This window comes from Schistocerca piceifrons, chromosome 2 (genome assembly GCF_021461385.2).
Source record: "Schistocerca piceifrons isolate TAMUIC-IGC-003096 chromosome 2, iqSchPice1.1, whole genome shotgun sequence".
Lineage (NCBI taxonomy): Eukaryota > Metazoa > Arthropoda > Insecta > Orthoptera > Acrididae > Schistocerca > Schistocerca piceifrons.
This window is the reverse complement of record NC_060139.1, coordinates 119,229,235-119,241,879: the sequence shown is the minus strand read 5'-3', so window position 1 is coordinate 119,241,879 and position 12,645 is coordinate 119,229,235. Positions and strand designations below refer to the sequence as shown.

General features: G+C 43.9%; 1 protein-coding gene across 3 annotated transcripts in view; it reads right to left on the bottom strand.

Annotated features, from left to right (window-relative positions):
* LOC124776961 (ovalbumin-related protein X-like) overlaps positions 1 to 9,706 on the bottom strand; it is a 109,848-nt gene extending 100,142 nt beyond the window's left edge. For 2 of the 3 annotated variants that reach the window (XM_047252195.1, XM_047252198.1), the window contains exon 1: positions 9,535 to 9,585. In XM_047252195.1, the coding sequence (XP_047108151.1) occupies positions 9,535 to 9,585 (51 nt within the window). Of the gene's footprint in view, positions 1 to 9,534; positions 9,586 to 9,635 lie in introns of those variants that run through there. The other variant, XM_047252197.1, reaches the window with a different exon arrangement.
* Positions 9,707 to 12,645: the final 2,939 nt, after the last annotated feature.

The following is a 12,645-nucleotide window of genomic DNA, read 5'->3' as shown; positions in this document are numbered from 1 at the left end:
CAGCCAAAACTTTTAATACACTCCTGGAAATGGAAAAAAGAACACATTGACACCGGTGTGTCAGACCCACCATACTTGCTCCGGACACTGCGAGAGGGCTGTACAAGCAATGATCACACGCACGGCACAGCGGACACACCAGGAACCGCGGTGTTGGCCGTCGAATGGCGCTAGCTGCGCAGCATTTGTGCACCGCTGCCGTCAGTGTCAGCCAGTTTGCCGTGGCATACGGAGCTCCATCGCAGTCTTTAACACTGGTAGCATGCCGCGACAGCGTGGACGTGAACCGTATGTGCAGTTGACGGACTTTGAGCGAGGGCGTATAGTGGGCATGCGGGAGGCCGGGTGGACGTACCGCCGAATTGCTCAACACGTGGGGCGTGAGGTCTCCACAGTACATCGATATTGTCGCCAGTGGTCGGCGGAAGGTGCACGTGCCCGTCGACCTGGGACCGGACCGCAGCGACGCACGGATGCACGCCAAGACCGTAGGATCCTACGCAGTGCCGTAGGGGACCGCACCGCCACTTCCCAGCAAATTAGGGACACTGTTGCTCCTGGGGTATCGATGAGGACCATTCGCAACCGTCTCCATGAAGCTGAGCTACGGTCCCGCACACCGTTAGGCCGTCTTCCGCTCACGCCCCAACATCGTGCAGCCCGCCTCCAGTGGTGTCGCGACAGGCGTGAATGGAGGGACGAATGGAGACGTGTCGTCTTCAGCGATGAGAGTCGCTTCTGCCTTGGTGCCAATGATGGTCGTATGCGTGTTTGGCGCCGTGCAGGTGAGCGCCACAATCAGGACTGCATACGACCGAGGCACACGGGGCCAACACCCGGCATCGTGGTGTGGGGAGCGATCTCCTACACTGGCCGTACACCACTGGTGATCGTCGAGGGGACACTGAATAGTGCACGGTACATCCAAACCGTCATCGAACCCATCGTTCTACCATTCCTAGACCGGCAAGGGAACTTGCTGTTCCAACAGGACAATGCACGTCCGCATGTATCCCGTGCCACCCAACGTGCTCTAGAAGGTGTAAGTCAACTACCCTGGCCAGCAAGATCTCCGGATCTGTCCCCCATTGAGCATGTTTGGGACTGGATGAAGCGTCGTCTCACGCGGTCTGCACGTCCAGCACGAATGCTGGTCCAACTGAGGCGCCAGGTGGAAATGGCATGGCAAGCCGTTCCACAGGACTACATCCAGCATCTCTACGATCGTCTCCATGGGAGAATAGCAGCCTGCATTGCTGCGAAAAGTGGATATACACTGTACTAGTGCCGACATTGTGCATGCTCTGTTGCCTGTGTCTATGTGCCTGTGGTTCTGTCAGTGTGATCATGTGATGTATCTGACCCCAGGAATGTGTCAATAAAGTTTCCCCTTCCTGGGACAATGAATTCACGGTGTTCTTATTTCAATTTCCAGGAGTGTATTTCAACTCCGAGTCGGAGGGTACGTAGTTGAGGGCTATCACACCACCATCATTTCATTTCTTTTCTTTTTTTTTTAACTTTGAAAGCCCGCAAGTTAACACCTCTTTTAAGCATCAGATACAGTAGATCCCGAATAAAAATTTTTGCCTTTTGGCTGGAAAGAAGTACAAGCAAAACGTTTCTACAAGAATGGTAGCAAAAGTGACCAGCAAAATAACCGACCATTGTAACTGACAACTATCTGTTGCAGGATCTCAGAACGTATTATGAGCTCCAACGAGATGAGGTATCTCGAACTGAATGATCTCCTCCATGCCAAATAGCTAAATTTCGAATGCCTCGGTGATGTGAACCGTAAATTGGGATTTTCTCATATGACATTCTGAATGGTATGGGTCAATACAAGTATTTTTTACCTTACAAAGAACATTTGACCCAGTACCACAACAACGCTTGTTAACGAAAGTACTGTCATATCGACTATCAAACGAAGTTTATAAAAGGTTTGAGGACTGCTTGCTAGGAAGACCACAGCTGATGCAGATATAACTTCAAGTGGAACACGTGCTGCTCATGTTCTGTTTTAATGAACTGTCAAGCAATATCAATATTAATCTCAGACTTTTCAAGGGATGATGCAGTTATCTATAACGAAGTACTGTCTGCAAAAAACTGAATAAATATTCAGTCATACAGATTTCAAAGTGGCGCAAAGATTGGCAACTTGCATTAAATATTCTGAAACGTATAACTGTGCACTTCACTATATACGGAATCGAATTATTCTATGACTACAACATCAACTGGGATCTGTCGGACCATGCAGAAAACTGGGCTGCATCTATCTGTGGGGATATGAAACGGACTACTACATTGGCTCAGTTGCACGTGGCAGACTTCATTGGTGGATCATTGGCAAAATATAGTCAATCTCTGATCGTTTACAAGACACTTGCGCAGCACATAAAAGAATTTTGCTCAAGTATGGGGGACCCATACTAAATGTGACTAATGGGGGATATTCAACATATACGAAGAAGGGCAATGGCAAGGAAAGCGTTTCTGAAGAAGAGAAATTTGTTAACATCGAGTATAGATTTAAGTGTCAGGAAGTCATTTATGAAAGTATTTGTATGGAGTGTAGCTATGTATGGAAGTGAAACATGGACGATAAATAGTTTGGACAAGAAGAGAATAGAAGCTTTCGAAATGTGGTGCTACAGAAGAATGCTGAAGATTAGATGGGTAGATCACATAACTAATGAGGAAGTATTGAATAGGATTGGGGAGAAGTTTGTGGCACAACTTGACCAGAAGAAGGGATCGGTTGGTAGGACATGTTCTGAGGCATCAAGGGATCACCAATTTGGTATTGGAGGGCAGCGTGGAGGGTAAAAATCGTAGAGGGAGACCAAGAGATGAATACACTAAGCAGATTCAGAAGGATGTAGGTTGCTGTAGGTACTGGGAGATGAAGAGGCTTGCACAGGATAGAGTAGCATGGAGAGCTGCATCAAACCAGTCTCAGGACTGAAGACCACAACAACAACAACAACAACGAAGAAGGGCATCACATATGGTCACCGGTAAGTCTGACTCACAGGAGAAGGTCACAGAGATTCTGAAAAACCGGAGCTGGTAGACGGTTGAAGATAGATGCAAACTATGCCGTGAAATTCAAGACTCAGTATTAAGAATAGACTTCAGCCCTCTATGGATCACTCCCATAAGTACAGCGAAGACAAAATTAGTCTAATCATAGCGTGCACAGAGGCTCTTAAGCCAACATCCTAAGTGTGCTCTATATGCGAATGGCTTGGGAAGAAACACTAGTCCAGTCAGTAAAAGGAAATTACAGGAAAAGAATTCGTGTAATCGCAAACTTTTGTTCAGTCATGGGTGGTAGTGCCAACATACTAAAAATTCTGAAAGGTGTGATGTGAGCGTGAGGGTGAGAGAGCGATTAAGGATCACTTTTTTATGTTTTTCTTGAATATATGACCGCGGCTTCTAGCGAGAATGATTCCCAGTACAGAATTAAACTAAAATTAAACTGCATTAAATTTCCTGCAAAATAGATCGTACGCATTTTTCTCTAGGAATAATAGTACTGCGTTTTATGGGATGGCGCAGATTTAAAAAAAAATGTTTTAATTATTTATATAATCAATGTCAATTGTTACATGAACTGGTTAAGAACAAATATTAAACGTGTATACTACATCTAAGTGCAGTAGAGCTGTATTAATGGATAAATTACGCTCTCAGGATGCAAAAGAATGGAAAGGAGGTGCAGGGTATACCGACCCTTCAGTGGCACACCTTATGAATCGCTGGTGACACACAATGTGCAGACACGTCACGACAGTGTTTTCTGGAACGTGTGTTTCACTACGTTGAATACGGATATGAGTTGCTAATAATACTAACGCAAAAAATTTATACGGACGGATTATCTGCAAACCTCTGCACACTACTCTATACTGCTACATGGGAAATAGATTCTTAGTCATTCTGAACGGCTTTTTCAATTTACAGACCGACTATGTAACTTCCCAACATTCTCTGTCGAGTTTTGACGAGAGTAGACAAAATAACTTCGCTGTTCTTGTGTCTGTATAGAGGAGTTAATTTCAGTTTATTGAGCGCTTATTTGCAGTTTTTAAGCAAGTTGTTATGCAAAAGTGCTTAACAGCTGGAGCTGTCACCTGTCTACTAAATTGAAGAACTGGCCCAAAGCGCAACATGCTGTCAATATGTATTTAACAAAGTTCATTTCATTGTCTCTACTATCAATTACTGGAATACGTTTCACAGCATGAGGGGTATCAATTGCTTCTCTTAAGCCTCAGCTCTCCCACGAAACCCAGAGGCTTACATTGGCTCCCTCTGCAACGGAAGTAGGTCAGCTAGGTCAGAACTTCAGATATTTCGACGTAAGTCCAGCAATGCATTAAAGCACATTACTGTGCTAGACCTGAACATGATCAGTCCCACTCCATCAGACATGTGCACACCCAAATTGAAAGGTAAGCGATACGTAGCTATACTCAGTGCAGCCGACACTATAACTGTCAGCAATTCCCGAATAGAAGACAATCATCCAGTCTTCCAGTAACACCATTAATGATGAGAGAAGTGAAATAACTTTCTGGTCATTAATTTATTCGTCACCAACTGACTCGCTGCGCGGAGTGGCCGCGTGGTTAGAGGCGCCATGTCACGGATTGCATGGCCTCTCCCACTGATGACCTCAGCAGTTTGGTCTCTTACGAACACACACACACACACACACACACACACACACACACACACACACACACACACACACACACAGTTCCATTTCGTTCTTGCATTGTGTGGCTGGACTCGGCCCATAAAAATAGTGCTCACCACATACTCTTCCATGTGACAGCCAGGTGTTGATGGAAAGCATCTGTTTGTTCCGCATTACAAATGAAATAATTTTTAAAACGGAATTTTATATGCCCATTCGATACAGCGGTCCCAGACTAGGATAGTGCGATACTTGTTACACTGATGTGTATCAACTGGGGCAGTAAAACTCTAAGAATAACCAGCACTCCAGCACCACACTGGTCTGTACTGACTGCTGCCACCAAGCATGTATCGCTACTGAGTTGCTGCTGGATTGCTATTTATTCTTTGTGTTTTACTATCCCTGCTAAGACATGCTGATATAACGAATATCAGACTACACTAATCAGCGACCACTCTCTAGAGAAGGCACGCTTTCCTCCGACACTGGCCACTGCATGAAAGCCATGTTGAGCACTATTTGTTTGGGCTGACTCCAATTATACAATGCAAAAACGAAATTGCAGATATCTGCTGAAACAGCAGAGAAAATACACCTGACGACTATTGCAAGATACACCCCTATATATAAAGCAGGGTGTATTTGTGTGTGTCCAGGACCTCCGCCCAAATCTCTGTCTCGAGCTCAACCAAATTTGACACAGAAACAGCAGGTGTCATAAGTATCACTACTGTGGCGTCTATATCCTCCGGGCTCCAATAGGAGCGGAGATGTGGGCAAAAAGTGCTTTTTCCAGTCCTGGTGTATACCCTGCCATGTATGACAGGCATGGTGTGTGGGGAAACGACCTTGCAAATCAACCTGTGCTGCAGGGCAGCCTACACGTCAGGGAAAAGTAAGTTTCACAGGCCCCAATATGTAGGCTGCCCTGCACGACAGGTGTGTTGTGGCATTATCGTTGGCCTGTTTTCTTGAACTGTATCGCAGGAACTACACATGTCACTGAGCATGGCTGAGGACAGATTGAGATAGAGGAGTCGGTGGACTGAGCGAGGGAGAGGAGAAAATGCACAGAGAGAGGAGAGGTGGGAGATGCATGAGGCAGGTGGAAGATGCAGAGGGGTGGGGGTCAGGTGGAAAAAGAAGAGGGGGAGGTGGGGATGGAAAGAGAGGGGGTGGGGGATATGGTCAGAGGGAGATGGAGGAAGATAAGGTCAGAGAAAGATGGAGGAAGATAAGGTCAGAGAGATATGGTGAAGGAAATGGACAGAAAGAGAGGGGGAGGAGGACATGAAGAGACAGAAAGAGAGAGAGGAGGAAGGACGAGAGAGACAGAGGCGGGAGGATGAAGTGGCCAGACAGAGGGAGGAAAAGGTGGAGAGAGAGAGAGAGAGAGAGAGAGAGAGAGAGAGAGAGAGAGAGAGAGAGGGGGGGGGGGGGAGGTGTGTTAAACATATACATCAAATGTATATGTGGGCAAAGCCATGGGGAAAATGCTAGTTTAACAATAAACATTACTTTTATACCACTATTTTTAATAATTTGCGACTTTTCCATCCTCTGCAATGTGGAAATTGTTAGTCCAAGAGAAAAAATGAATATGATCTTTTCGCAGGATATTTAATATAGTTTAATTTTGTATAGGGACACATTTTTGCCTGATTCGCGGTTTTCAAGTTATTCAAGAAAAACAAAATGGAGTTTAAACACTCCCAGCCCCTCCCGCCCCTACGCTGACACCTCACCACATCTTTGATATGTTCTTCATGGTATCCCATCCTACCACTGTACAAAAATTTACGACGAATTTTTCTTCCAAACGATCTTTTTGGTCTTTATTGGCCGGGCTATACGCTGCACTTCACACCGGCTTCCAGAAGATCGACACAGATACAGAAATCAGCTGCAAGAATCAACATGTTGATGAAAGCAAGCAAAATGCCAGAAAACATTTAGACCTGAGTATTCACGTGCATGTATCTCAGTCACATCTGAAACATCGATAAACGTGTACGAAATCAAATTTGTTGTACAGTCGGATGTGCCAACATGTTTACCAATGGTTGCAGCCCAGCAACGGTACTTTTCCGGGAATGGGTCACAATTCAAAATATTATCTACTCAGTCCCCTCTAGAAGTCCTCCAAGTCTGCAAGGAGAATTTTATAGCACCCTCTATATGCTTTCGATATACACCTATAATAAATGGCCACCTCTCTCCATGACATTATCCACTGACTAGATCGTTCTATTATTTGACGTTTTGTTGACAACAAATGAGGTAATGTAACCTCGCAAATCACAAACAGGGGTGTTTATAAACAAAGCGTCCCATTCCGCCGATGGCGCTGGGACACCGTATGACATCCGCAGCTTCGAATGGACGATTCCAGGAAATAACCCCCGCCCCAACTGTCGGTATGCCCATGTCAGACATTCGCTTCCGAGACTGGAACGAGTATTCTTCGTGAACTGATTCGACTCGCCAGCGTGCTCGTCCTATCACCTTGTATCGATCGCTGGTGCGCCCTCAATAGGACTACGTTCGATTTTCTACTACTGCGACTCAAGTTAGCACTCGCTAAATTAGAGAAAATACTGTACTACTGCGTTAGAATCTATATAGGGGCTGTGCAATCAACATAGATTAATGCTCTGCTCACGGAAGTAGCGGAGAAGTTTTCATATTTGGCGTCAGTTCCTGACGGATAAATTTGTGTTGGAGTATTTAAAATCTGGAAGGCATCGTTTCCAGAAATTAACTAAATTACATGAGCATCTTTGGACCAATTATCGTTTCTCTTTTGAAACAAATTGTGTAGTGCTATGTAGCAGCCCCTACTTATCGGGAGCACGTCCTTAGTTCGAAGTTCCTTTTTCTCAGCTGCTCAGTGCGTGCAAGATTCAACTGCCTCCCAAAGGTGGAACGTCAAACTACATATTCACTACTGTGCATTTTCAGTGGCCAGATGTGATTAAAATTCACTGACGAGCCGAAAAAACTTAGAAATCACACACGAGATTTCAAAACAGCATACATCAGAAAGTGAGAAAGATTATCACTGATCTCAGTTTAAACGAATTCTGGCTACCCAACTGGACTGTTTCGTTCAGCTATCTGGGTAGTTTGGTGCGGAGGTGTATCGACAAATGATCTTTAGGGGAGATCTGTTAATATGAAATGCAACAACATGTCGACAACACTATAGAGCAAAATTGTAATAATTCACTGTAGATTAAAGTGGAAGACAGACCATGTAAAAATCCGTTTATACTGATTTTTAATGTCCAAAATGTGGTTTAATGTAGGAGAATTACAAGCAATTAAATCTTAAAATGTTCTTACTGGGCGAGGCGGCGCACATTTCTAAAGCGCTATAAGCAAATACCGGGATGGATAGTCCTCCTGAAAAGGACACGATCGATTTCCTTCTCAATTCGAAAAAATACTCCCTCTAACGACATCAAAGGGGAGACGTTAAATCCAAAACACTTTGTTCTTTCAGAAATACACACAATTTCATGTCAGCTGCCTCTTATTTGAATTGCAGTACTATCATACACACATATTAAACAGTAGTATTATTTTCAATTAAAAACTGCTTAAGGTTAATTTTCGCCAGATAAAATGTCCAGGACGGTGCACGCCCTTAGCACGTGACGGATGGACAAACAGACTCTTTGCAGACCGTATCCTACCGTAAGTCAGTTTTAAGGGTGTTTCCAACACAGGAACTTGTCAGGACCTCCAACAAAAAAAGTATTAGATACTAGTCAATTTGTTTGTGCTGCTGATCATCAGAAGGTGATTTAAACTGTATTATATATTACGTATGTGTGCGTTGGCATGGCGATCATCAAGTTACGTCGTGTAAGAAACTAAGCAAACTGAAGCACCGATTTCTCGTTACCTGCATTACCGGTATTAGTATCCTCGCACCAGCAAATGCGCCAGCTTGTAAAATAAACACTGACTTTTTAAAAGATTGTAGCCTAAATGTACAGTGTCGCAGCACTTGTGACTCTTTAAACAGTGATACGTTTGGTGTTCATTCCTCAATAATTATAAAGAATGATATTCGTAGTGCGATAGTTCGATGGTCTGTTATGATGTGTTACAAGCTACTATGTGCTCAGTATGTACTGCTAGTATAATGCGGTTCTGACTGCGTTGTATGTACACCAAAATGTAATAAATCATTTTTTCCCAACAGAACTCTAGCACCTCGTCCCTACTGAGCTCGATGTCAACGGTATGTTTAGCCTTCCTTCCAGCCTTCCTATCCATATGACTACTTCCATCTTGCACTGCCAGTACACTTTCACTTATGGTTAGATATCAAAGCGTCGAAAAAAGAGGCGTGCACTAAGTTTTAAAGTCGTGCTAAATACTACGAGGTGGAAACTGCTCGACTTGTTCAGGTGATCCCACAACTATTTTCCTTAGTAGTTTTTTTAACGATAGTGAAATTAAGGCAAACGGTGGAAAATGAATTTAATTTTGCAAATAACTTTCGGAAATTTCAGAAATATGATCTCCAAAACCACCAATAGCTTTGTCAAACAGTAATGAAGTATGGCCAAATCACCACATCCGGGAAGCGTAGAGAAGCATATTAAAATTTTCATATTACCGGTATGCAAAATCCTATGAACTAATTGATTCAGAAGTGCAAACTGCCCAAAGTAACAGCGCCGAGAATGACAACTTAGTCATTTCTTTCTCATACTTTTAAGCTACGAATGTCTGACGTATTGGGTTGCTGCTAGAAACTGAGTGATAATGCCATTAATTATTAGAGAAGACACTACCATTGAGACAATGACGTACTGTAATGCCTCTGTCATTATCGTTGTGAACATCGCAGAATGACCCATAATTCCGTAAACGATTAATCTCCTACGGTACTCACGTGATACTGTGCCGGCCTCAGAATATTTTGACAACTGAAGCCAGTCATCGCCGAGCATGCCATCTGCTGGCCGCGTCGGAAACCTGTTGCCCCCACGCTTGCAATTCCTGTAGTATTGCGTCACGACAGGCGCTGGCGCCGTGAGCACGAAAATCATCCCGACAGCTCAGCATCGCGAAATGCAGTTTTGGCTTTTGCTTTATTTGTTAACCTACTACCAAGGGCACTGATGACCCCGTAGTTTATCGCCCTAAAACCGAACCGTTGGTCGTCATTATCATAGTATAAATTTGACACTGGCGGGTCGCGAGTATAAATTCTGCATGTTCACAAATTTTTAGATTCAGAAGATTTTGGGGATGTGAAATTAATAGCATCTGCTGTATAACAGTTATGCTTATCAACAAGTTTATACAGCTACTACAAATGATAATAATAACAACACTGATAATAATAATAAGACCCATAACTTATCCGACAAAAGAAAGAATTGCTTTGGAAATTTTGGTATTTTGTACGAAATAAAGTGCAGTCTAGGTCTTCTGGGCTGAAATCCGTACTCGTACTCTGCACCCACACAACAACTTGTGCTATCTGGACACTTCCTTGTTAACGTTCACGCTTATTTGATTTCGTTACTCTCTCAATCAAAGGCTCTGTTCTCGGAGGCTCTAGTTCCTTTGCGGCTAACTTCTTCTAGTAATTTGTTTTGCTGTTCCCAGAATGAGATTTTCACCCTGCAGCGAAGTGTGCGTTGATATGAAACTTCCTGGCAGAATAAAGCTGTGTGCCGAACAGAGACTCGAAATCGGGACCTTGCTTTTCGCGGGCAGCTGATCTACCGACTGAGCTACCCAAGTACGGCTCATTACCCGTGTTCACAGCTTTACTTTTCCGTTAGCATTTAAAATAGATTCAACACAGTTCACGTTTACACTGCACACGGTAGCCGATTCGCGCATAGTAAACAACCGACTTCAAACACAAAGTGGAAACGATCAAACTCAAGTAGTAATGTCCACCAACATGGTCATTTGACCAGAATACAAATGAGGCGCCGAGATCCACAAGGGCCTAAAACACACCGTCGAATATCAGAAGTGAATATCAGAAAACCAGTGATACAGCTTTTCCTGCATTTTCGTAATTGTATACAATGTGGGCATACAGCACACTTAAATCTGACTCGCCACAAGATCAACAGATTTTTTTTAAAAAAAATGTGTGTGAAATCTTTTGGGACTTAACTGCTAAGGTCATCAGTCCCTAAGCTTACACACTACTTAACCTAAATTATCCTAAGGACAAACACACACACCCATGCCTGCGGGAGGACTCGAACCTCCGCCGGGACCAGCCGCACAGTCCATGACTGTAGCGCGTAAGATCGCTCGGCTAATCCCGCGCAGCAACAGATTTCAGAAGCGTGAATAAATGCTACTACCTTACAGTCACCGGTGATGTGCTTTAGGCCCTTATGATTCTCACAATGTAAACTCCCAATCGCACCCCCTCAGATTTCGAGGCAAGAGCGCCCAGTGGGCAGCCCGTAAAAACTGAATACAGATCAAGCATAAAAAAAGGAAGAAGGTGTGCTGAGCTGTGTAAGCGTAATATAGAAACAGTGAACGGTCCAGGCTCAAGGAGTACAGCATCGAGCACAGACGAAGAGCGATGGCGTCGTGCTTAATCGGTGGCAATGTTGGGCCTCAAAGTGAATGAGCCCGTATTTAAAGCTGTATCGTGCCACTTTTTTCACAAAATTATGAACTGTCCGTCTGGTAATTGACGTGTCCATTTGTTATATTCAAATTTATGTCTGTGTCGGGTGTGGCGTCTGTTTGCAACAGCGAGGTGTAAGGAAGGGTCCTATAATGAAAGCTGATTCTGCACAACTACTATATTAGCAGCCCAAAGAAAGTAGCCTTCGAATGGGAACCGCATATCTTTGATGACAAGTCAACGAGTCAACCGAATCCTCCACCAGAAAACACGTCTGGTGTGTCATACACGGTATTAATGACAAAAAAATGGCTCTGAGCACTATGGGACTCAACTGCTGAGGTCATTAGTCCCCTAGAACTTAGAACTAGTTAAACCTAACCAACCTAAGGACATCACAAACATCCATGCCCGAGGCAGGAATCGAACCTGCGACCGTAGCGGTCTTGCGGTTCCAGACTGCAGCGCCTTTAACCGCACGGCCACTTCGGCCGGCCGGTATTAATGACAGTACGTGTGTCATATGATAGAAATCTCTTATCAACGCAGCTAACTTGTATGCCTGATGAGTGAGTGAGATGTGCCTCCTTGCCCGATTCACGTGTTTGTATGAATGTGAATGTGATCACTCCCAAAGAAATGACGAAAACATAACAGTTTGTCACATAAGCTGCAACGAATGAACGCTACAGTTTCACAATCATAGTTTTCCCTGTCAAAATATATGTTTTTGACGTTTTTGAAGTTGTGTTCCGTTTTGGAAGTTTTGACTCTTGAATTCATTTGTGGTAACATTGTTCACGCCCCTTTATTTGTTGTTTTTATTTCTGTGAGATGTCTATGTGGTATCTCGCCTGCTCTCACTATTCATCACATTTGCTTGCAACAGAAATGTATTCTTACCACATAACTCATATTCTATAACCAATGTACGAGTATATTGGCACTAGGGAATTTTGAACACGGTTCGGCTGCTTGCAGTCCAATATTGTGACCACTTACCCACGACCCCATTGCTGTTTCAAACTGCTATTTATTCCATTTTTTGTTCTTGGACCGTTTACTGTTGCTTTTTTTCACAGTCCAGTACAGTGTCTTCCTGTTTTCATGCTTCATTTGTGTTCAGTTTTTTATGGACTATCCACTGGACCATCTTACCACTAAATCTGAGAGGGTGCGATGGGGAGTTTCCCTTGTCAGTTTTTTTTTCCTTTATTGTCATTTCCATTCCCCATCAGGGGCAGGCTGGCAGCAGCATAAGCTCTTCTCTTCAGCCAAGACATGTAAA